The sequence below is a fragment of the Papilio polytes genome, unplaced genomic scaffold, assembly GCF_000836215.1.
Source record: "Papilio polytes unplaced genomic scaffold, Ppol_1.0 DF823991.1, whole genome shotgun sequence".
Lineage (NCBI taxonomy): Eukaryota > Metazoa > Arthropoda > Insecta > Lepidoptera > Papilionidae > Papilio > Papilio polytes.
The window spans coordinates 1,334,698-1,361,159 of record NW_013525213.1 but is presented as its reverse complement, the minus strand read 5'-3'; the positions used below and the strand labels follow the sequence as shown (position 1 = coordinate 1,361,159).

The window sequence follows — 26,462 nt, the reverse complement described above, 5'->3', positions numbered from 1 at the left end:
CGAACACCTATCTCGTGGGCGTAAAAAGTCTGCTGACCTTGAACTTTACCGCGGCGTACAAAGTCTGCCCGTGCGAACGCACGCTAACTGTGGTTAAATGTAACCATCGTGGGTGGCTTGGTTAATTAAATTTGATAAACGACAAAAAATAATTATTACTAAATCAAGACATACGAAAAAATTCTTTATCGAAAGCACACTACCCAGTAATCTCTAATCATAACCAAGCACTTGACCTTTCAAAGATAGAATAACCTTAAACACCGTTTATGCAAAACAAAGTTATAATTAAATATGATACAATCGTCGCTTAACTTAACTTGATCATAAACATAACTTTTTTAGTAGAAGGCTAATTTCGCAAACTTGGCTAATTTTGGCAACAACTTAAACTTCAAACCCCTAATTGGATAACTTCGTGAATTGTCATATCAGATATAATAAACAATATTTATGTTTTTATGTGGATTTTTCCAAATTAAACTCACAATAAAATTATCTTTTAAGCTAGTTTTTAAGCACAATTTAATCATCTAATTTCGAAATATATTTACATTAATTGTCATCCTTATAACTAAAAATTTCGTCGTCATAGATCGTCGCAAAACTAAATGAAATTGAAGCTTCGATATTGATTTACTACAAAATTGAATTAGAAAATCACACATTTAATCTAAACATGTTTAAATTGTTACATTCTGTAACGGTTATTGTGCAATGTATCGGTTTTTCAAGTTGATAGTCAGCGTGGTTTGGACACTTACGTTCGTAACCGGTGAAATCAAGTTTAGATAAACATATACGTTGTCATCATTATAATTAAATGCCAAATGGACCACAGGCCATGGTCATTACATTTAAATAAGATAATAAAAACACAACTTATTCAAATACATCATGCCTATTCATATAACATGATAAACATTATGTATAGAGAAATGTATATCATTTTCATATCGCTTAATTGTTTATAAAAGATTACTCTTCTGTAGAATAACTATTCCGACAATCTCGTCTTAAATTACCTCATTCTTTATTCCTAAAAATATGTTTGTCCAATTCCCACATTAAAACAAAATATTTGGGAAATAACTTAGAAGGGGTAAACTTTATCTTGAAAGCAACCTTATTATATCGCAATCCTACATATTGTTATTTTTAGAAAATTGAAGATAGTTTATAGAAAACCAACTTGCAAAATATTTTATTGCATTGCGTTCTAATGTTAGTTTCTGCTTACCTCCGGGATGCGTGAGCGTGTTTGGATGCACGAAGCCATCTTTGTGCAGCAACAGATGCCGTGGCTCCGTTGCCAGGTAACAGGTCGAGCCGTCAGCGAGACACTTCTGGAAGCACTTGGCGGCCTGATAAAACAAGGCCCAAGCGTATTCCTCGCCGATGGTTGAGTTGAACGCCTGCAGTATCTGCTGGAGATTTAAGCAATCGTAAGCGTCCAGGGAGACGTCGGCCCCGGGCGCGCCGGCACCTTCCTTGCGCATCATCGCGCTACCCGGCGGCTATCGGTTGCATTCTAATGTTTACACACTCCTATATGCACCACACCGGTCAATTTTGTTCACCATGAATTTGTTCTATTTCACGCGGCACTGTAAATTTGTGATACGGATTATTGAAATTTGCGTTTACATCAATACACTACGTGCTGAACTGTCATCGCGTCCACCTAAACGTCACTGTCAAATTGTTTGCATTTAATAAGTGGGTGGCGTAAAAAATTGTTTCAGATTGTTTTGCGTGGTTGAGATCGCGAGAGCGCGTGCGCGACCGCTCGCTAGACGAACACACACGACGTACATTCACGACGAAGGCTCGTGCCGGACTGGCGGCCGGCGACGAACACGGGCGCGTTTCGCCGCAACCTCCCGGCTCCGGATCCAATCCAAGATGCTCTCCGTCCCTACCGCGGACCCGGACCGCATTACTTCCTTCATCATTACGGCACTACACCAACACTGAACCACTGCATTAACATTAACAGTAACAAAGATCGTTTAGGTTTAGAATTTCACTTTAATTACTTCTAAACGCAAAAACGTATATATCCTTACACTTGAAATTCTTAAATGAAAAATGGCAAACGCCTTTCAAGGCTGATAAGGTAATTATTGATATTGAACTATTTTATTAGTCTTTATCTTATCAGGTCGATTGAAGCTCGCTTTTGATAAGCGGACAGTAGACAGTAGCGTAGGATTGAAATAAAATAACAGCTCGTTTATACTTTTTTTTAATGATTATAAATTTACATGTTAATATTACAAAACATTACAACACAGTGATCCATTATATAATTTAGTAAATTTTCAAATTCTATACTATGTAATGTAGATTCTCAATGACATACATTTTTTTTAATACTGCTTATACCATTTTAAAGCAATTTAATCACTAGATACAGTGGTACAATGTGTAATTATAATTTATAATATCAGTTCATTCTAATCTAGCATTTGTGAAACAAAACGCATAACACTAGCCTAACTATTAATATCGTTTTTCTATTAATATGTATTACATTATAATATAATATAACAGTAAAGAGAACCTTTGTGTTGACTGTTAAAATAAACAAAGGAATGTTAAGAAAATTAGACCACAATCGTAGTAAATTTTATAGCAGCCATAATTTATAAGAATGCATAAATTAATCAGATGTATGTAGAAGCGAGACGGGGTTAGTCTTTTTAACTTTTGCCCGTATACGTTGGTGAAACACCTGTAAACGCATACTGTTCTCTTTTTTTCATATAAGAAAGACGACATCTGTTTTGTACACGTGTTTCGGCAATGGAAACGGTAATGTGTTCATTCTATTGATTTATTTCGTTTTATACTCAAGTAAACCGTAGAATGTAAAAAAAATAAAAGGAATTTTTAAACTTTGAATAAATACAATATCATAATTTTTATTTTCTAATTTACGATAATAATTTTGACAAACGTATTGATGTAGGAGATAGCAAACACGGAATACAATTGGAAAGAAAGAGATGAATATAACTTCGTCTTTTCCTTTATCTCCAAGCAGATATTTTTGGGAAATGCAATATTGAATTACATATTGTAAATCTTTCAATGCACTTAAATTCGAGATAAAACACGAGAAATAGAAGATAAATCAACATTAGTGTGATAAAATAAGCTTTAACAAGGATTTATTAGGAGCGCACGCACCTTAGACTAAACTATCTTACAACTGTGCGATCGTCGATTGTTTCGCAGCCAATTCAACTGTTTAGTTGCACGACTAAAAATCGAGTAATGTGCGCACCTCCATATAAGCTCATAGGAATCAAAGCTAGACTAAACAGTTGTGCGATAGTTTAGTTTTAGGTGTGCTCTCTAAAGTGTGATAAAAGAAACTGTAGTAAGGATTTATTGAAATATACAATGCAATGAATTAGTTAAAATAACAATGCATAGAAGTCCAATACATTTAAGTTTGACATTTCTGTTTATTATCTGTTCTTTTCAAAATGAATGACAAGGATGTCAACATATTCTTTTTCGGATGTTTGACAGTTTTTGGTAATTTTTAATGAAGTTTTTTCATATCCATATATGTAGGAGAGACAAGGATAACGCAATAAATCTACATGCGATTTGACCTTAAGGTCATGTGTTTGATCAATACGCAGAGTAATTAGAAATCCAATTATGCAAAGTCTATATTTAACTATGATTTCTCATATTGATAAAATGGTGTAATCAATTACACATCTTTTGCCTTATTAGGCCAATTCCTACACAGTAATTGTATGAATGCGTAAAAAATGTACATGTTTGTTGATCCCCAAAAATTACGAACGTGAAAGCCTTACCTTATATTCAAAGATTAATATTGTCAAAAATACTAAAAAACCAACCCTTAATACTACGCTTAGATTTTCTTTATTCATACAGCAGTCTAGTTAATTCATACTTTAATGAAAGTCAAATAATTAATGAAAAATATATGGCAATATCTATATTGGTTTTGACCAGTGTAAAATGTTGCGATAAAATTTTATTCCTTAAAAAAAATCATAAGTATCAAGACAATAAATACAAACAAATGGAATTTTGGTAAAAACGATATATAACACTATCACATTTATTTGGTCAAAAAAACACTATCATTTTTTCTTGAGGCTCCAGAGTGGGTCCAAGAAGTTAAGGGGATCCTTCATATCCCCGCTCTTAAGGCCGGGAGATTGTCGCATTTCTTCGAAGGATTCCCGAGAGAACTTCTGTACTCGGGTAGCGGTAGCATCACTAGCTGTAGGGGTATTAGTGGATACCGGCGCGGTAGGAGCTCGGGGTAGTACACCTGCCCCGCTTTGCACTGATACCGCTTCCCCGCTGAACATTGTCGTACCTGGTAAATCATACTAATATTATAAATGCGAAAGTTTAGATGGATGGATGTTTGTTAGAATTTGTAGCCTAAACGGCTGAAATTTGGTATAGATGTAGAAGAAAGTCTGGATACATGGGCTACTAACTTTGGTTTTTTTAATTCCAAGCGTATGGAGTCGCGGCGAAAGGTAGTATACCATAAATGTGGGTTTCCATTGATGAAACATAATGCTACCCTTCGTTGTAAAATCAATGTAAACAATAAATAGTCGGACATGAAATTTCACGACCACAATAATTTAAATAACATTATTCCTTAATTTCGTGCATAGATTTCTTTTGCTTACAATATTTTGCAAACAGCAAATTCAAGAAAACAAACAACAATGTAGTAAAAGGTAAACTATTCGAGTCACGAAATCCGGCGTCAATTTTTAAGCAACAACAAACAGATTGTTGTTTCCAAAAACATCAATAACACGTTAATTCGGTGATAAGTTAATTCAAAATAATAAAGCAATTAGCAAATCAAACATATGTTCCTTAATATGTTTTCGTTTTAAATATACAATACCATTTAGAAATGACACCCACATTTACTGTAAAGTTTACTGCAATCAGGCTATTTAATTTATCACTAAAGCAGTGGCTTAGTATTTATTATGTATTACAAACACTCAGTGAGGGTCTAAGTAACCTGATTACATCTACAGTATAGACAGAGATAGCAATATGATGATATCTCACCGGAGCAGAGCACGCCCTGCGCGTAGAAGAGTACAGTTTTGTACGCGTCGGCCAAGTACTTGGTATCCTCCAGCACGTTGGTGCGATGCTTGTAGAGGTTTATACATGCAGAATCCAGCATATCTAATGTGGAATAAAAATGTACACTATAAAAACAGAATATTTCCGAGTGATATTTAATTGGTGCTATTGGCTTGTAATTTTTATTTCTTTCCGACACTTTTGATTTTTAATGCCAACCTAAGTCGCGGGCGAAAGCTATAACTTCTATAGCAATGCGACGCTATCTTACCGCACAGTGTGACGTCACCGGCGCGCACTTGACACATAGCGAGCAGTAGGACAGCGAGCAGCGCGCTGCGGCCCGCGCCCGCGCCGCACTGCAGGCACGCGCCCGCAAGCTGGTTGCTCAGCCGGCCTGAGAACGTGCTCGCCAGCACGCGCTCGCACAACAACACTAGCGGCCTGCACGATATTCTGAACAAGTATTCATTACTGTAGCTACAACTGACTTTACACCATAAAATGAGTCCTGTAGAATACAATTTTAGCAACGCGTAGATTCATAGGTCCCTTGTTCATTGACATACCCCTCCCCCATTTGATAATTGTTCCCACCCCCTAAATTAACGGCTGGAGCCGCTAAATATATTAAAACTGGCCGAATCATATCGATAAAGAAAATAAGAAATTATAGTCACAAATGTAATCTATACTTCTATACTAATATAAAGAGTAAAACTTTGTTTGTTTGATTGTAATGAATAGGCTCAAAAACTACTGGGCCGAATTTAATAATTCTGTCACCGTTAAAAAGGTTATTTTTCTGTAAGTAACATAGGCTATATTTTTTCATTTATTACTATTTAATTTTAAATTTTATAAAGAATGAAATAATAAACATGGATATGTTGAATTAATGACAATAGCAGTCAAAAACCTTATTTAACTTAGTGTAATGATGTTTATCGTATCACTTACTTAGCAGGAAACACGTTGATCTGGTAATGAGTGATATTGAGGACAGTTTTCCCATTGCTGAGGACCAGCTTCCTCTCCGTCCAGTGCACGGTGCACGTTACCTCTTCCAAGCTTACCCTCACACCAGCAAACTCAAGAAATTGACCCTTTGCTGTTGGCCAATACGATAAACCTTGCATCTGAAAATCAAAACCTTTAAAATTGAAATATCCACCAACAAAAAATCTATAAATTCCTATATTTTGTAGAGCAAATTAGAAGAAAACCTATTTCTACGTACCTCGATCTCACTCAGTAAGCAAACAACGCACACAATCTTGTATTCCAGAATTGCCTTCCAGAATGTTCCAGCATCATTTTGCGTCGGACATTTTGAAATCATTAGAGGTATACACCATGGAGCCAATTGCTATAACATATTTTCATTTAAAACAGACTTTACAGAATACGAAAGATTTTAGACTTTATTTCTATTAACTGTAAAGTTGTAAATACCTTGTAGTAAGAAGCGTTGATGTACGCGTCCGGGTCAGATTTGAGCACCACTCTAGAATCATCGAAAGGCACAACTGCAGTCGCGATATTTCCTTCACAATGCTGCATAGCAACTGTTTTCGTACGACTCATATTTTCTTTCATCTAAAAATGTAATCATTTAGTATTTCCAGTAAATTTCAAAATGTAGTATTTAATTTAGAATATTGGATCTTACCTGAATATCTTGTAACATTTTCCATTTAGCATCCAAAGTCGTAACTCCGCCGGCGATTGTATTCGTCAATGAATCAGTCATGTTTTGTAATTGTTTTACTTCTTGAGTGAATTTGTTCAACAAACTCGGATCTGAGAATATATCTTGTTTTGCCGGCCTTTCTATTATTTCCTTTTTAGGCACTGGTTTAACTATAGGTTCTGTTTTAGGCACGATTGTTGGTTTTATAACAACCTTTTCAGACACTTGAGGCACTTTTATTTCAGGCATTAATGGCTTGTAATCCACATTGAAATCAATATCAGAAAGTAAATCAAATGTCGTCGGTTCAGTTTTTATTTCTGGTTTAACTTCAGTTTTTTTTACTTCGGGCTCCGGTGGGACAGTTTTTACTGTTGCATTTTGTTTGTTCGTGTCGATGTTTTGTTTGATCGGTTCTTTTTCTTTAGGTGACACTAAAAAGGAAGAAATAGATTATAAATAAAATGCAATTTATTTTTAACAAATCTTTATTGCTAACTACATTACAATAAATTCGGTTAACTTTTATACAAATATACATTCATGAAAATATTATTGTAAAATGTTACAATATCTTACCTTGGGTATCAGTGTAAGTGACATTTGTTTCGGGAACAACTCCCGATTGCATGTATGTGGAGTGATTCATCTCTGAAGTATAATTAGTTGCTTCTGGAAAGTTCTGTTGCGGGACATTTGGCTGACTGGTATTAGGCACTTGGGTATTCTGATATCCGTATGGATGATTGTAGTAAATCTGAGTGTTTATCGACTGTTCATTAGAGATCTGTTGTATCTGAGGATTGTCTGAAGGTGACTGCACTGTGTTACAGACTCCTGCATTAGTGTACATCGTTTGTTGATTCCAATTTGGATCTTTTGCAGTTAACTGAGAGTCCATATTCGGTTGTTCGACTCCTCCGTAGTTGGTATAGGAATTTTGTGATCCATAATTGTAGTCGTAATTACCGGTGGAACTGTTATAAGTGTAACCGGGATGGTTTTGGTAATTTTGATCTTGATAGTAAGTATTCGATGTTTGATAGTTTTGGTCGTTTGGGGGATTTACGGCTGTATAATTCTGATAACTGGATTGGATGTCCATGGAGGACAATGCCTCTCCGGTGACGTGTGACTTGATAGGTTTGTCTAATGCGTCTAGTTGTGACATTGAAGTGTTGTACTCTGGATTAGAGTCAGTAGGAACGTAAGGGTTAGAGACAGTAACGGGTGCACTGACTACACAGGTAGTGGATGTGACGGCACTCTCCGCGTTAGTGTACATGTATGTCTGTGGCATAGTTGCGGCATCTTGCCCGCTCGTATAGTACTGCGTGGCAAACGCATTCGATACATTCGGTTGAACAGTTTGTGGGTATTGGTTACCCATTTCCGCGGTGTAGTTGTAATTTAAACTGTATTCTGAAGGCAGTTGGGAGGAGACGCTGCTGGTTTGTGAGTCCTGTGGTGCATGGCTGTATGTGGCCATGTTCGCTGAAGGTACATGTTGGTATTGCATGCTGTAAAACGTTTGTGAATACTCGTTAGGCAAATTGGTGGATTCAGATTTGTTCTGTTGATTGATTGGTGCGGTAACTTGCATTTGGGCAAAGTTTGCTGTCAACTGTTCTTGATTAGCTGAATTGTACATTGTATTATCTGGGATGGGTCCAGCTTGGTTGGCTTGTGTGTAGGGATCGTACATATAAGGTTGTACGTTAGTGTTCGCTGGATTAATGTTTTGATAGTTAAGTGAAATTTGTGAATCTGAGACGAGTGTTGCATTGTTATGTGTAGCGGAGTAGTATGGGTTGGTGTAAGTTTGTGGGTCTGCCATTTGGCTGGAGTACTGGGGTGGTGTGTAGGAAGTGTAGCTGTAATTGGACATGTCGTCTACTGGCTTGTCAGTATTAGGTTTGCTTGCTGCGGGATATGCGTACGTATGTTGAGCGGAGTAAGGGTCAACTTCGCTTGGCGCGTACGGAGCGCTGTAACGTCCGTAAGGATTTTGTACATTATGAATAGCTGAAGGCATTATTACTCCATCAGGTAAACTCATTGGTGTTATATCGGTGGCTGAAATAACAAAACATATCTTGAAGTAAAATCCTACTTTACGCTATATTTTTATTTTTAATAGCACTTTTAAATTTATAAAATTACCTTCAGATCCGACAGGTGCAGGTCGCGCAGATGTAGGATAAATAGTTTCTGGGTAATATGTCTCAGCTGGTAAGGGATCAACTTGGGCTAAAACAAAAACGAGATGACACCGAATATTTTTTGGAAAACACTATTGCCAAAGACTACGACAAACACACAATTATATTTCATAAGAGTTATTTCTATTTACAGATATGTATTTAATACGTTACCTTGCGGAGTACGGCTTCTCGTCAAAGCCCTGTTCTTCATATAAGGCAGATAATCCTTAAGTTTAGGCGTGGCTGTAGTGCTCAGCGGTACGGGGATGGGGTCTGGTGTTTTCGCTACTGAAGCACTTGCCGGTGCCACATTGGCAGCTATAAAATACCATAAAAACCTCTAACTGTTATAGACACTTTTTCGTTTCCTTCTTTTAATATATTTTTTCCATATCATATGACGTATTTTTTAATTTAGATGTGAGTATAATATAAGAGGTAAGATGAAGTACAAAAAACCAATATGTTTTAGAAAAATGTAACCTAATATTAAAAAAATAACAAATAGACTAATTTTCATTATACGAGTCAACGAGTCATCATATAGGATTCTTCTTCTTCTCAAAATCTCATATTATCTTAGTGTACTTACGCTTGGTCTGGTTGGAGAGCATCTGCTGGCGCTCCTCGTGCTGCACCTGGCAGGTGCTGCGCAGCCGCGCCAGCAGCTGCGCCACGTTGTGCGCCAGCTTGCGGTAGAACTCCAGCCCCTTCTGCGACTTGCCCAGCAGCTCCTCGTACGCGTCGTACGATGTCACTAAAGCTGATATACAAAAACACTTATTTTGTATTTGTGTCACCAGCTATACGTCCCCATTACTCGAAATAAGGTGACTAGATCTTAGTCAACCATACTGGCCCACAGCGGATTGAATTCACAAATATCTTTGAATTTCTTCGCCGATATGTGCAAAAAAAGGTAAAAAAAATATTGTCCTTCATCACTAAAAAGACAAAAAATTAAGATGGAAATATATTTACTGCAAATCAAGACGAGATATTTTGTTTTTTTTGCCCTTGTATCTGTTTCACAATTGTTGACATTTAAATTTTATTCAGTTAGCTGTTGCTCGCGTGAAATTAAGTTTCTCTCTGATAACGTAGCTTTTTAATGGTGAAAGAATTTTTGATATCGGCCCAGTAATTTTTGAGTGATTACAATATATACAAATCTGTCCTTTTATGATACTCGTGCTCGCTCACACCACACTGACCATTGATAAGTCCGTCCCTCTTGCGCAGCACGTCAGCGAGCAGGCGCCGCGACTCCGCGTACGTCGCGTACAGCGTCGTCAGCTTGTTGATTATGTTCTCCTGCGCTGCTAAGTTCTGTTCTATTATTTTCACCTAAACATAAATCAAATTATATTAACAATTATAATATAATGAATAGAAATTATCTTTTACGATTTCGTACGCGGGGATTTAAAAAAAAACTATTAGTAACCTTTTTTTCTTTCAGACTATATTCTACATCTGTACTAAATTCATTTAAAAGAATTAAACCGCTCTGAAGACACGTTTTTTCTTACATAAAAAAGGGGGCAAACGAGCGACGGGAACACAGTGATGAGAAACATCCATCCATACATGTTACACACTTATAATATTAGTAAGATTGTATTGCTAAAGTTGCTAGCAAATTAAAAGATCTTCTAATTTAGAGAAATTTAATATGCAATGTCAATCAGCTGAAGAAGTCGAATTCGCGCCATAAACGGATAGCTCCATCTCTGTCATATGAAAGGCAATGAAAGGGACAGATACCTTTGGCGCGTGCTTCTCAATCTCCTCACGGAAGATGTCGTCGGCGGCGTCGTTGCGCGCGAGCAGCTTGGCGGTGACGTCATCGGCGGCGAGCGCGGCGCGCAGCTGCTGCACGAGCGCGTCGCGCTGCGCCTGCATCTCGCGCGCCTTGCCCACCACGCGGACCATCTCCTTCATAGTTTCACGGTCTAGACCCTCTGGACGAATACAGAAAAAAAACATATATACACCTTTTTTAGTGCGTTTAATTAATTAAAATTAAAATTTAAACTACCTATCTATACTAATATAATAAAGCGTAAACACACACTACTTTGTGGCGCAAGATGACAGCAACCACAGCAAATTTTTGAATATTTTTTTATTTAATAAAAAGCCGTACATTTACACCACGCTTTAGGCTACGTATTTTCACGCTATTAAACTTAAGGGGTAAATAAATTGGAAAATTCATGTGTAAAAGGGACCATAAACTACAAGCTGCCAACATTAAGGAAGCAAGGGTATTATGGTAACGGTATTTTTGTGCAATTAAGAATTTGTCAAAAGTAAACAATAAAATAATATATAATTTCATGCGGATGAAGCCGGACGGGGACAGCTAGTTGTAATAATAAGTAGTCAAACATTTTGCTTAAATATATAGATTGCTTTAAACAATAACGTAACGGTAACAAGGTTGCTGCAATAGCGACAGCAGCAGGTACCGGGAGGGCCCCCTACGCGGCGTAAAACATAATTAATGTGGAGAAGGTCATCAGTAAGAGTAGCCGTAGAAAGAGATAGAGAAATTGATGATAGAGCGTCGAGATAAAAAAAGGATTCGAATCCCGCCATGTACCAAAGTATTTTTCGATTTCAAATTTCATATGAACATTTACGCAACATTTTTATGGTAAAGGAAAACATCGTGAAAAGGCACATAATTCCAAAATCCTCAAAATTTGTATAAACTAGCATTAAACAGCATTAGAAACTAGACCAACGTGGTTGACTAAAGCCTAGTCAATAATTTAAGGCTCTGAGCCCCCCAGAGGGGACTTATATGGATTAATGAGTGAAATACCCAATAAAACGATTTGAAGAACGAAAACTGCACCTCCACTGTAAGATAAAAAATATCGAATTTCATACCAATATTGTCGATCGTCGGTATCTTGGCCTGCAGCAGGTCCAGCGGCTGCGCCAGCAGGCGCAGGTTGGCGATGTGCAGCGTCATGGCCTTGTGCAGCACCTGGTTGCTCTCGTTGGTGCGCGTGTGCGCCTCCTGGTACTTGTGGAACTCGCGCGAGATCTCCGTCTGCACTATGGAGGGCGGGCGCGGGCCCATCACCTTCTGGTATTCCTTTTCTTTTAATGTTTCCTCCTGTACAAATGGATTTTCTGTATATCTTATACGCTATCAGCAATCACCAAGGATATCTTATAGGAGTACCGCCTAGGGCGTAAAGGGGCGTCTCAAGTGCAGATAAGGGCGTTACCGTCGTCTTCTTTCGGTCTGGTTTAACTAAATGTAGCACTGGCTACCGGCGCAGTAATGCTAAAACCGGCCCTATTTCATAATGTGGTTTACTGAGAGAAATTATGAGAGGATCTTCCTTAGTAATCAGTATTCAGTCTATTCACTAAGAAACTCCCTCATCGTAGTATATTGTTCGAATCTTGAGTTAACCTTTATAAACCACTCAAAACTTTGAGTGTGGTGGTAATTGGCAGTTGTAAATTTAAGCAAAAACTAAACTATACGAAATAAATGAGGATCGTATGAACATATTAAAAAATATTTCAGACATACTTGAATAAGTCCCTTGATTTCAGATAATGAATGTTCCACATCGCTGATCACTTCAGCCAAGTTGTTCATAGAGTCAACTAAAGACTGAATGATCTCCGTCTTCGCATTCATTGCCGCACATCTGTCTACTATCTCTTGAGGTATCCTTGACAAAGAAAAGAAAATAAAACAAAAATTGGAAATAATGCTTGCAAATAATATAAAAAATGCCTATGTTAGTCAGTATTTATGTAGCTTTCTATTATCTTACTAATATTATAAATGCGAAAGTTTAGATGGATGAACGGATCTCGATGAAATTTGTCATAGACATAAAGGATAGTCTGGAAGAACACATAGACTACTCACTTTTTTCTTTTTTTTTTTTTGACGCGGACAGAGTCATGGTCGATAGCTAGTATATTTATAATTTTAACAAGTAAATTAGAAACTCAGTTCACAAACTCACTTCTGATCGGAATCCAGTACTTCCAGCTGATCGATTTGCAGAGAGGACATGAACTCTGTCAGTTCAGTATTCTTGGCATCTACCTGCCCGGCAACCAGCCGGAGCAGCTTGGCCTTCTCCTCGGAGTACAGCGAGGCCGCTTCATGCGCACCCATTGGTACCAGCCGATTGAATATATCCACACCTGAGATCTAAATATAAAATAAATTATAGTATTCATAATTATAGTTAAATCTCTCTGGAAAATGAATTTCATTGTTTATTCAAAAAAGTTTTTCACAAAATACATTATGGTGTTTTAAAGCCTCTTAGACTCAAAACAAGAAAACAAAGGGGTGGCAAAGAAACAACCAGACACTTGAATTTGCCGAAAAACGAAGCGATCGCTACAAATAAACATCAGCAATAGCAAATAAATTGACTAAAGAAAACAAAAAACAGCATTTACACATTAGAAACCATAAAGAGTATGAGATATAATTATTTAGATTGCAGTACCTCGGGATCATTAAAATTAATGGGTACAGCTTTCACAAGACAAGCTGGCTTTAAATCCATCAATAAATCTTTTTCCGGCACTTCCTCATGATAAATAAATTCATTTTCATTCTTAGCAGCCTTTCTCTTCCCCTCAACAACATCGTTAGTAAATGTCAACACTTCTTGAGTCACTTGCACTGGTTCTATGTATTTTGCCAGTTTCCTTGCCTCTGCAAGTTTGTCTACCGAATGTTGGTAATAAGCCACTCTTTCTCCAAACTTCTGTTGTTCTTCTGCATTCAATCCTGAAAAATATATATCCATATTTAATAAGAGCATGTTCATAGTTGTCTAATATCTTCAAAAATGTTACATTGTCATAAGTTTTGCCCACAACTTTGTCCTTACAGAGACCTTAAGAAGAATTATTTTTATATGAGAAGGGGGCAAACGAGCGTCGGGAACATAAAGGTGGTCAACGACGCCCATGGACATCTGCAACACCAGAGGAACTACAAATGTGTTGCCGGCCTTTAAATATAGTAAACATAGCCTTTCTTACTTAGTGATAATGTATTTTTCTAATGATAAAAAAAAAACATTATTACAATTAACAACTTATTCACAACAAAGACAAAATGTTGACAAAATAGTAGGTTATATTTGAGTTCATATCTTATCAAAACACCTTTGTGATAAATGATTCATACCTTGATATAAACAAACAACACAGCCAATGTACGCTGCTTTGAATGACAGGTAGCGATGCCAGTAGTTGTAAAGCTTGGTGCCAATTATCTCATGAATATTGTCCGTGCCAGTCGATGGTCCAAGATGAGCCAAAGAGTTCTTGTAAAATAATAATACTTGAGTCGCTACGGCACCTGAAATAAAATTTTAATTTCAACACAAGCTTCTCTATACTTACTAGAAAAATAAAGGACTTTGTAAATGACCAAGTCTGTAATATTATGATATTGTGCGATTATGAATTTCATGATTCAAATATAGTGAATAGAATAAAATTCATTATGTCATTTATAGAGCACTTAAAATATCTTACCAATAACACTATGTTTTCTGGTATCCTGAATACTTTTATTTAAAATACATTCCTGGGCCTGAGCAAAGCATATTTCTTGTAAAAGGGAAAGTATTTCACATGACACATCAGCACCGGGTGGCTGCGGGAACTGTTCTTTCAGGTGGTTGAATGCCCAAGCAGCCTGCTGATAGTGGGTGCAGGCTGCTTTTAGACTATCAGGTGTGGTGCGAGACTCAGCTGCACCCAACTGGGTATGGAGTGCACCAATGTTGTATAAAATGCTTGCCATTTCAAACCTAATGTCAGCTAAAGTGCAACTCATATTAGCATAAAGGTCCTTCCTAAAATTATACAAGATCATTAACAGGTTTTATAAAGTTTACTTAATTTAATCTAGCATATGTTTCGTTAAAATTGTATTTGGATCTATTTATATTTTTTAACTAAACTGTTCAATAATGTTTTGACAGCAACTAAAAAGGGTTTGTTTTATTGTTATGATGTAGGAAATGTTCATTTATATGTATTTCTATGTTGAAACAACAAAATCTTTGTATATTATGCTCCTTTTGAAATTGTTGTACAACTCATACCAGCATAATTGACGATTATTAAGTAGGACAACAAAAGATCAATATGTATCAGTGTATGTTTATAATCTAATTACGTTATTACCAAGCAAAGCTGCAGGCGACTGGTTGACCTTTTGCCATTGGGAATCGACTCTGCATTGCCCTCAACTGACAAAAATATCGGTTCAGGGAACTAAGACCTGCTGCGTCAATAGTTGCTCTCACGGCGGCCGAACGCAAGCCTTCCAATTGATGGATTTCGGTTCCATAGCTATCTGGATCTTCTCTATACGCTTCTGCTATATACTATAATATACAGGGAGTGTAAAAACAAAGAATTTTATACTATCATTGTAATAAAACATAACAATACTTTGAGTTTACCTGCTTTAGTTTAGGTCCAAAATGAGTATTCTCGGGGCTAACTTTCAATTCAAAACTGATCAAAGGTAATTTCGGGACCGCCTCCATGGTTCCTTACCTTGTATTTAAAACCTGATTCTGCTCTTTAGATTAATTGCACAAATTTCATAAGTAAGGAATTTGTAATACCTAGATTGCTAACATTTTTTGTTTGGGAGAAAATGATAAGTGATTAGAGATGACAAGTCTAAGTTTCACAGATAACAAGTTTACAAAGTTATCGAATATCGATAGTTTTTATTGGTCTTTACGTTTAATTTGATCCATGTAAATGCTTCGATACTACGTAGACAAATAAGAATTTACATATTTTAGACAATTTTAGATAAATGTTGTAATTTTATAATGTTTTGATTATTTTAAATAATTAAAATGTCGAGGCATAGATAACTTTTTTTTTTCCGAAGTAAATTGTGTGAGTTTTTTACTCTGTCGTTCCATGTCATTCACATACTCTATGCACCGGTTTTTTGACAAGACGCTTGTGAGAAGTAAATGTTGCAAAATAAAGCAGAAATAAAACTAAAATCCTTGCTACTGTAATACATTTATGTTAAAGAGTAATAACATGTTCTAAAATGAAGCTTAAAAAGTTAAAAGTTGACAATGACGTAAGCGAAGATATTTGTAAACAAACATGTATTGTTGCTGGTTATTGGTATGTAACACTCCCGCTTTTATAGGTCCCTGTACAACCGGAGCCCGTTGTGCCGCCGCAAGCGGAAATAATAGAAGCAGATTTATACAAGAGATCATACTTCGGTCCCGATGTCCCCACACTGGAATTGGAATGTTGGGAAGAGGAATTGTCGGAAGCCCAACTTCAGGCTTATAAGACTGCTGACGAAGAATATAAAAGTATTCAAAACAAACTTGACGAAATAGTAAAGGACACTGGTGGTGAAATTGTGTACAATGGTGATCAATTCACTGCTTACCAACTTTTAGGAAAGTTAGTATTGTTGCGTTATTAATATAGCAGGGTCAATAATAAAGATAACTACAATGTTTGGTCTCATTTTAGACAACCTGTACTGAAGGATTTGGAACGACAAAGTGCTGAGATAATTAGATCCAGATCTCGTTCCCTTTCTATTAGCAGGGATGCTCTGCCAAAAAGTGGAAAAAGAGGTATGAATAAAATAATCTATAATTTGTTTTTTTTTTTCTTATATTATTTGGGTCTAAGTTGTATATAAATAAATAAAATAATAATTCTATGCATAGGCACCTTTTAAATTTGATAGTAAAATAATTTTGTACTAATATTTATATATGGTTTTATTGTAGGACGTCCCCGTAAAAATAAAGAAGAGGATCGTGATTATTCACCATCATCTGATAGAACTAAGTCTCCAGAACTTAAACATAAGAAGAAAAAGAAGGATAAAGACCGAAACAAAGACAGGGATAGAGAAAAAGATAAGGATGGCACTAAAACTAAGGACAAGACACTTGCACCTTCCAGTAAGTAGCAGAGTATTTACATATTTATGTATTATGATTGTTCCTTGTCATTTTTAAAACAATACTGGCTGTTACCTGAGACTCTGTCTATGCAAAATAAAAAAAAAAACATTAGTCTAGGTGTTCTTCCAGATCATGTTCATTTGTGACAATTTTCAGTAAGATCCATTCAGCCATTCTGGTGATACATAGTAACAAATATCTATACATCCATCAATCTAAACTTTCGCATTACGTAATATTACCAAGAAGTAAGTTTCTTTGCACTCTAGTCAGTTATAATAAAATAAATCATTTTCAGATGTCCATAGTGTGGTTACGAATGTCAGGCCATCAGAAGCAACAGCCATTGGTGGTTTGCTAACAGGCAGTGCTACAAAAACAACCGCTATTGTAGATCTAACTAAAGAAGATAGTAATAAGAATGTTGCGGACTCACGTGAAGTGTCCTTTAATAAACTACAAGGTAAATGAGACATTTAGAACAAATTGTACCTTGTTTATTTTAATAATTTACAACTCCTCAAAGGCCGGCAACGCATCTGCAGTTCTTCTGGTATTGTATGGACATCCGTCCATGGGCGTCGATGAATATCTTGGTGTTCCCACTGCTTGTTTGCCCCCATTCTCTAGTATGAAAAGTATTGAGACTTTTTTTATGTTATAGGCAAAACATTCCCATCTCTGGTGGTGGTTGCACGACCATACCTCCGCGCTAAGGAGATGCCTGCAGCACCATCTGACCGCGCACTCCTGGATAGTAAGGTGAAGTCGGTGCTCATCCACACACCCATGAAGTTCACCGAGTGGCTCATACAGCAAGGTTTGGTGCGCTGCGAGCAGTGGTGCGCGGTACATGCCGGCAACAAGCTCAAACTTGGTCAGTATATTGCCTATTCAAATTTTACCTATGTGCTAACTCACAAATAAGGTTACACTAACTTTTGCATGTGAGTCTCTCGGTGCTGAATTGTTGGGAAATAAAAATAACTAGCTTATATGGTTTTCCAGAAGATTTTCTACATCTGTACCTAATTCCATGTAGATTCATTGAGGTACCTAGACAGAGAGATAGTTGTATTAAGTCATAGTTATAAAGTAAATTTCTCCTTTAATTGTAAAGAAAAAAGTGAATTATCAAAAATGTTCCTTAACAAGTTTAGTTGTTTATTATTTCATTAGTATTAACTAAATGTATTTTGTTTTTTTATGCTATATACTAATTGTGTTTTCAGGTATGTACTCGGATGTGACTAAATTCCCGTATTCCGGTGGCTATGTCTGGATATCTGAATGTTGTCCAACTAGATTTGTCTCTGTATTCTCAAGTTCCATATTCGAAGGCGCCACATTCCCACCCAGTGTATTATTGAAACTGATTTATCACTGGGCGTGTCAGACTAACGTACAAAACGTCGTGCAATGGGTGAAAGTGGACAATTTATATGTGAAAGGATTGTTCACGTGGTTACGAGCCGTTTGTACAGTAGCTATACATCAACATATGGGATTGTTGGGTGGAGGGGGGAAGAAAGTTGAAGTAGGTGTCATATCGCTGGGAACAACGAGCCATGATGGCACTCAGAGACAGGTCAAAGTTGAAGTTTTGGGTGTATTAGATCCTGTTGAAAAATTAGTAAGTTATCCAATATTAATATTTTAATTTTGCAACACTCAGAGTAATCTTAACTGTAGCACTAAATTAAAAGTAAAGAACTATAATTAGCATGTTTTTATATTTTTTTTATCAACAAAAAAGCGCTTGATGATTCCACCTAATTTGAACTTATGGAAGACGCATTCGAAGAATGATATATCTTCAGATATGGCAGTGACAATAAAAATATTTTCAGATTCGTCTCCGTGCAGTTGAGCCATTAGCAGAATACGAGAAGAACTACAAGAAACGTTTCCAGAAGATTCTAGAACCATTGACTAATTGGGTGCATCCCAGTTCAGTTATATTAACAGACTTGACTGTTGACAAGGGAACTTTAGTTTCTATGGGCTTCAAACATGTTGTGCAATCATCCACACATTCGGACCAGCCAGCGAGAAACAGCAACGCTAATATAATGGAGTATTTAAGACGTATTGTACCAAGAATGTTCCAGAACACATTATCACTGCTTTCCAGGCAAATTATACAACAGTTCTTGGATGAACTTGTATGGAGAGAGAGGTATGGCCATACATCTATACCCCTATCTATAAAGACATTAGGCTCATAAAGTCCTCAATAATTTCAAAGTATAGAAATTAAAATTAAATTAACAACTATGATTATTTTACTTGTAAGGTTTGGAGTATCTCCGGGGCAAGCATTTGACAACATAGTGATGCACATATCGGAACAAACCAAGTTGGAAGCGAGGGAGCCAATCACAGTGCGCCTGAACAGGATCGCAGCTAATCCATTCAAAAACTGGAAATTCGGAAAGGTAATTTAAAAAAATAGTTAAATCTGGCTATGGTTAGCAGATCTTTAATACTAAACTGTCATTTGTCATCTGCAGAAAAAAGACCAGGAGCCCGAACCGGAAACGGGAAGAGGTAAACGCGGGAGGAAAAAGAAAGAGCTCTCACCACCTCCCCCACCATCAAAGAAGAAAAAGAAGGAGAAGACCACATATGTAGAGGATGATGATGATGAAGAGGTTGGTTGAATTCAATTGAATTAATATGTCATCTAATTAGTAAAAATTCAGATAATGTTTTCAGTACTAATATTGTAAAGTGGAAAGATTTGTATTTTGTATGCATCGAAATAACTTAAAAACTACTGGGTAATTTAAAAGAATGTTTGATTTTTTCACCATTAGAAAGCAATGTTATATCACTGAGTAACATAGGCTATATTTTTACATGGACAAAGTCACGAGCAACAGCTAGTACATTATTTACATCTTTCAGGTTCCGCTTGCTCTCCGGCGTACAAAGATCAAACAGGAGAAGAACAAAGAGAAAGAGAAGGACAGCGATACAGCAGAGAAGCCTCGGTCGCGGCGTAAGACTGCCCGCTCATATGTAGATGATGAACTGGACGATGTACCACTAAAGAGCATCAAGAAGGAGATCAAACAAGAAGAGACTGTGTCTCTAGAACGATATTACTTCGGACAGACGGGAAGCAATGAAGATATTCCAGAAGTTTCTATCGCTGTTGAGGTAAGAAATCTTTTTATAATCTTGCTAATTTTATAAATGATAATGTTTTGATGGATGGATATATGTTTGTATCTTAGATATCTTGATAATGTTTGGCATAGACAGAACTTTCTGGAATACATAAGCTATTACGTTTTTTTTAATTCCACAAAGATGAAGTGGGAGGCCAAAGCTAATTTGTATTGAATTAACAATTAGAAACCACGTCTAATAATAGTTTTTATTATTTTGAATTTACTTCGTATTGTTTTTGGTATTTCTTATATCAATGAGATTTTACATATATTGTATTGTTATATTCCAGTGTCCGTTATGTCACGTGGAGTTGAACGACGCGCTGTCGCTGACGCGGCACTTGTTCCTGCACGTGTCTCCGGGCGAGGGCGCGCTCTGCCACTACTGCCTGGCGCGCTTCCCGGACGAACAGGACCTCACGGTGCACCTCAAACACAACCACCCCGTTGACACCAAGTCTCCTGAACTCTACACTTACGCTTGTCTTATTTGTGAGGTCAGTTCAATTTTTATAGTACAGATAAGGTTAATATCATGTTTTTTCAAAAGCTTTGTTATCAATGACTTAACATAGGATATATTTAGGGTATTGTCCCACCACTGGCTAATAGCAAAAAAATGACGTCACTGCCAGATAAAGTAACAAAATCCGATATTTCCATCACATTTCACACATTGGATTATTATGTGACAATTTACAACAATTTGGTAGTACTAAGTCTAATTAATGTTGTGTTGTCAGGTGCGATTCGCGGCGGTGCTGACGCTGGCGGCGCACATGCAGAAGGCGCACGCGCCGCGCGAGCTGCCGTACGCGTGCGCGGCCTGCCCCTACCGCGCCAGCGCGCACCGCGCCGCGCTCGACCACTTCGCCGCCAGGCACGCGCGCCACGCGCAGCTGCACTGCCCGCACTGCCTCAAGGTAACGCCTTCCCACTCCCCTCTCGGGGCCCTTGTGCCTAGTCACTCCATGGAGCGCCGCCGAAGCGATCTAAGAGCTCGGTGGCCTCCCAATCCGGTAATAATAACCGAGGCTCCTGAGAGAGCCCTCGAGCTTCGTTACTCATAAACGAGGTTTAGGCTAAGCGCCATCTGCGCTCGGCCACCTCAAGCCCGGTAAATCTGTAAATGCCTTTTCAAGGCAAACAGTGGCCATTCAGGCACAAAAAAAAACCTTTCCAACTATTTTGTACATCTAGCTGCCTAATCTCCTTTATACCTTGCTACTAATAATGTGCTTCAACTGAAAAATTACTTCATGTACAAAGAAGTTACACAAAGCTTGCGGTATAGTTAATGGACAAAGGCCTAATTTTGGTCCCTTTATATTACCACCCTTTTCATATACGGAAAGTGAATTGACGGTAAAGAAGCCGCACAGGAATATCCTGTTATGTGCGTCTCCTTCTCCGTCGATTAAGGGTAGGCAACGCATCTGCAATTTCGAATGTCTATAGGCAGCGGTCGCTTCCCTATTTTAACGGATTTAGGTAGCCGCTTGCTTGTTTACGACCTTATGATATAAATAAATTTAAAAACTACCTAATTCCAATAAATATTGAACAAAATATTTCCAAGGAAACATATCATTTGCAATATACTCGTATTGCAGATGATCACAGTGTACGCGGACGGTTACGAGCTGACCGCCAACGTGCTGTTGTTCATCGACCATCTCAAGCAGCACCAAAATAAGGACCTTGAGATCAGCTGCAACAGATGTGTGCTCAAATTCGTGCATCTCGGTATGTATAGATAAATACAATGCTTACGATAATACAACGGGATTTATCCGACTCGAAGGACCATAAGTTTACACAATAGAATATATGTAAAATTACAGTGAAATACTTTCATAAGATTAAAAAGTCATAAAGTGTTTTAAAATTAAGGGCTTTTCTTGATTTAGGAATTAAATGAATCCTTTAATAAATATTATACTACAAATGTAATTCAGGTCAACTGAAGGAACACCAAGTGAGGGATCACGTATCAGTGGAGGATGCAATGCCGCTTTGTTCTGAAGAGCATTTGATCAATAAACCGAAGGTATGAACATACATTTCAAATAGTTATGTAACACCCACTATTATATACTACTATACTAGCTTTCGCCCGCGATTCTGTCTGCGTGAAGTAAAAAAAGTAGCCTATGTGTTCTTTCAGACTATCCTCTACATCTGTCAAATTTCATCTTAGATTAGGCTACAAACTGTAACAAACATCCATCCATATAAACTTTCTATTATTATATTACTAGTTGTTGCTCGTGACTTCGTCTGTGTGAAATTAAAAAATGTGGCCTACAGATAAATTACCTTTCTAATGGTAACATTTTTTTTAATCAGCCCACTATTAATCAAATATATATAAAAATACAAATCATTCCTCTTTATAACATTAGTATGAACTAGTATTAATAATAAAACTAATATGTTATAATGTTTTGTGGTGACAGAACAAGGCGCGGCCGCCAGTGAAGGACTCCGCCAGCCACGCCATCAGCGACACGTACGAGCAGCTGACACTGGTGCTGCCCGCTGGCTTGCTGTGCCGCGAGTGCGACACGCCGCTGGACAGCGACAAGCACTTCCTGTACGTACACTGATAACTGAACTAATTTACTGTATTGTGTTAGAGAATCATATGACTGTTGGCAATTTGGTGAACTATGTCTAGAAAGTGTAATATTTAGACTAAAGAGTGAACCCCAACTGGTGAATGTCGCCATTTTTATAATTTCTGAATTCCAGAAAAATTCTCATGTTCTGATACACTGCTGATACCAACACTGGACAGAAAAGTGTAAAGTCTACTTCCTTGAATAATTCTAAAACTGTACCAATTTACATAATAATCATTACTACGGGCACTTATAAGTTCCAAATCAGAGAATTTCAGAAGGTGGGAATTTTTTGTTTAGGGGTAACTCTAAAAACTAACAGGCCTTTACAATATCAAAATCTACCATAAAATCCTTGTATCTAGACTGAAATAATTTAATTTAAAACGTTTATTCGTAGGGGTTATACGAAGTGCAGCAAATGTCCGTACGCGACGTCGTGCTACCGCGCCATGCTGAACCACAGCGGCTGCTGCGCCGGCCCGCACTCGCTGGAGGACGCGCCGCGCGCCGCGCCCCGCCCCGCGCACTGCCTCTGCGGGTACCGCACGCACGTCGGTCAGTGCTCGCACTCAACACACACCACTCACCACACACACCACACTCACCACTTATCAATCATCAGTCACCACTCGCCAGTGACCACACTCATCAGTCATCAGTCACAACTCACCAGTCATCAGTCACAACTTCAGTCACCACACCCGCCACTAAATACTTCACACACATCAATCACCACTCACCACACACAACACATTCACAACACACCACACTCATTAGTCATCAGTCACCATTCACCACACGCAACACACAACACACTCATCACTCACCACTCACCACACTCATCATCCTCATCATCATCACCCCTAACCTATCCTACACCCGTAAGGTCAAGGCGAATTCTCGTCCTCCAAATAACTATCATCCGTCATCTAAGTCACCACTTCCCTGATCATGTCACCATTCACGTAATCCATCAACCTCTACCAATGTACCCCCACCACACTCAATATATACTAATACTAGCTGTTGTCTGAGATTTTGTCCGAGCAGTATTGAAAACAATTCCAAGTACAAAAGCATAATAAACATCCATCCTTTTAAACTTTCGAATTTATAATATTAATATGATTAAGAACTAAGATTAGTAGATGTTATGTAGAATGTCAGCAAAGAACCAAGATCATGATAATTGTCAGCCTTGTAATTTTTATATTTAAATTTTGACTTTTGCTACGGTAAAAGTTAGTAACAACTAAATCACCATGAAATCAACAAGGTTTTATATTTGTGATACAGGTACGGACATGTTGACGCACTTGCTGATGTGCGAGCGCAAGACTGCGTACAGCTCGGAGGAGGAGGCGCGCGCTCACCTCGTCAATGCGGACGAGCACGCGAACAAGCTCGCCGTACTGCCCGCACACACCGCACACACCTCGCCTCTTGATACTGTGAGTTAAACGTTACCACTGCATTCCAATCCAGCGCAACACTGGAATTATGTAAAATGACCTTTATGACAATACTAGCTGTTGCCCGCGACTTCGTCCGCGTGGTATTAGAAAACATACGAACTACATAAATAACAAAAAGCTACGTATCCCTCGGGAACCGGACATTTCTCGAGGATGAACCTTATCCCATGTGTACTCTATACTTTGTTTTATATCTGTGCCAAATTTCAATAATATATCGAACCATCGCAGAATGATTAAGAAAACATTAAAATACTAAATCAATGAATTCCACGGGAACCGTAACTATTCCCGGGATAAAAAGTAACCTATGTGTTCTTCCAGACTATGCTCTACATCTGTGCCAAATTTCATCGAGATCCGTTAAGCCGTTTAGGCTACAAACGCTAGCAAACATCCATCTATCCATCTTAATTTTCGCATTTATAATATTTATATGATTTCAGATGTATCTATTACTTAATTTCAGTCTAAAAGTATATACTTAGGCCACATTGACCATAGACCAAGGATATCTGATCTAGTCATACAGTAGTGTCATCTATTATTGGTTACCACGGAAGACCAGCACATATGCTGAGTGGTTTTCAAATAAATAATATACCTAACAAAAGAATTTAAAATCTGTGTTAATTTCTATGTTTAAATAGGATTTTATATTTTCTTATAGTAGTAACCGAAATAATGCCTCTCTCCTTTAGTTAAATATTATTCGTCTATATATGTAATCAACGAAGGATAACTGACTTTCTTTGAAATCGACTACACATTTGTGCCTCTCAATAGATGGGTTTAATAGTTTAAAAAAACGTAAAAGCATATATTAATGGTTTAATATGTCATCAGCCGCTGGAGAGTCTATCATCGCTGTCAGAGTACGCGCCGCCGTCAGTGATCAACACGCAGCTCTCGCTGGACGACCTCGCGCCGCCCTCCGTGCTGCAGCCAGACCAGGTATACAGAATATACTAATAAACATTTCTATACGAATGACATTTTAAAAAATGTGACAGTCGACCGGTGATGAGCAATGCTGGTGAATTATTATAAAACGATATATATATACACTAAGGCAACTACGTAAAAGATATCGAACGTTCCGTGGCGACGACTAGAAATGTAATGACCTACTTAGCTCCTGAGCGACTGAAGCAACTGAGGTACTGATGGCTAGAGAGCTTGTTAGCAACTGAGTGCAACTGACTGCGCTCTTAGTCAGTTGCACTCAGTCGCCAGTCACTCCTTGCAAAGACTTTTATGAAACTACCCCTCACTACTACTTCCGTTTCTATTATTTTGTAACACTAATATTATAACAAAAATCATATAAAACCAACTCCATATACCATACTTGTAGTTAGATTCAATGAAATATTACAAACTTGTCCTCAAACTCATAGAAAATGTTTTTAAAATAAATTTGCCCTCCATAATTTTAATGTAATAAATTCCTTAATCATTGTTACGTAAGATGTCAGCATTCACAGTATATTTTTAAATTACTCTTTATTAAATAAAAAACCCTGCATTTTTACGCACTGTAGGCTATTTTTTCGCCCTATTAAACTTAAGAGATAAATAGATTTAAATAACTATCATGTGGGAAAGATACCAAAACTACACGCCAATAACAAACCAGAAACAAGGTTTCCATGGTAACGGTAATCGAGCCAATAACAAAGGCCTTCATTGTCATTTAACTATAAAAAAAAATTGACATTGAATAAATGTAATTGAATTTAATTATAAACAATTTAGCACGAGGCGGAGCGCCTGTCGGAGGCTTACGACCGGCCGCTGGCGACGCCGCGCCGCGAGGAGCACTACTCGCTGGGGGACTTCGAGCCCCTGCCGCAGGAGCCCCCGCCGCAGCCGGACTTTGAACAACTATAATACTTATATTTGCATATGCAATAAAACATTTTCATATATCATATATTTTAATTTTACACAGTTTATTTTATTTTACAATCTGTCAAATCGTCATTTTTCCATTGTAATATTTTTGGGAATAAAAATATTAAAGCCAAGATTTAGTTTATAGGCGTAGATTAACTATATTACTTTTTAGATTGTAGTAGTTATTGGATATCAAGATAAATTTTAATTCAGACAATATGTTTTAATATGTATAACATCTACAAAGTAGATTTGAAA

General features: G+C 37.5%; 3 protein-coding genes across 5 annotated transcripts in view; 1 reads left to right on the top strand and 2 right to left on the bottom strand.

Annotated features, from left to right (window-relative positions):
* Positions 1 to 1,956, bottom strand: part of LOC106101300 (protein spire) — a 113,726-nt gene extending 111,770 nt beyond the window's left edge. For 2 of the 3 annotated variants that reach the window (XM_013280474.1, XM_013280476.1), the window contains exon 1: positions 1,241 to 1,956. In XM_013280474.1, the coding sequence (XP_013135928.1) occupies positions 1,241 to 1,502 (262 nt within the window). In that variant the 5' untranslated portion in view covers positions 1,503 to 1,956. The remainder of the gene's footprint in view (positions 1 to 1,240) is intronic. The other variant, XM_013280475.1, reaches the window with a different exon arrangement.
* Positions 1,957 to 4,098: 2,142 nt separating this feature from the next.
* Positions 4,099 to 15,747, bottom strand: LOC106101299 (tyrosine-protein phosphatase non-receptor type 23). Its single transcript, XM_013280473.1, has 21 exons — positions 15,516 to 15,747; positions 15,235 to 15,437; positions 14,578 to 14,900; positions 14,225 to 14,398; positions 13,533 to 13,819; positions 13,035 to 13,225; positions 12,587 to 12,731; positions 11,926 to 12,157; positions 10,792 to 10,988; positions 10,239 to 10,371; positions 9,617 to 9,787; positions 9,196 to 9,342; positions 8,984 to 9,070; positions 7,400 to 8,896; positions 6,800 to 7,254; positions 6,583 to 6,726; positions 6,368 to 6,496; positions 6,088 to 6,266; positions 5,399 to 5,583; positions 5,107 to 5,229; positions 4,099 to 4,378 (listed from the first exon to the last, which is right to left on the bottom strand). Exons 1-21 carry the CDS (start codon positions 15,600 to 15,602, stop codon positions 4,137 to 4,139), a joined length of 5,331 nt encoding a protein of 1,776 aa, XP_013135927.1. The 5' UTR covers positions 15,603 to 15,747; the 3' UTR covers positions 4,099 to 4,136.
* Positions 15,748 to 16,004: 257 nt separating this feature from the next.
* LOC106101297 lies at positions 16,005 to 26,401 on the top strand. Its single transcript, XM_013280471.1, has 20 exons — positions 16,005 to 16,165; positions 16,238 to 16,506; positions 16,579 to 16,685; positions 16,845 to 17,021; positions 17,323 to 17,487; positions 17,689 to 17,901; positions 18,257 to 18,657; positions 18,875 to 19,203; positions 19,321 to 19,462; positions 19,538 to 19,678; positions 19,935 to 20,189; positions 20,494 to 20,700; positions 20,947 to 21,126; positions 21,817 to 21,949; positions 22,162 to 22,253; positions 22,663 to 22,799; positions 23,228 to 23,385; positions 24,127 to 24,281; positions 25,152 to 25,259; positions 26,064 to 26,401. Exons 1-20 carry the CDS (start codon positions 16,133 to 16,135, stop codon positions 26,196 to 26,198), a joined length of 3,537 nt encoding a protein of 1,178 aa, XP_013135925.1. The 5' UTR covers positions 16,005 to 16,132; the 3' UTR covers positions 26,199 to 26,401.
* Positions 26,402 to 26,462: the final 61 nt, after the last annotated feature.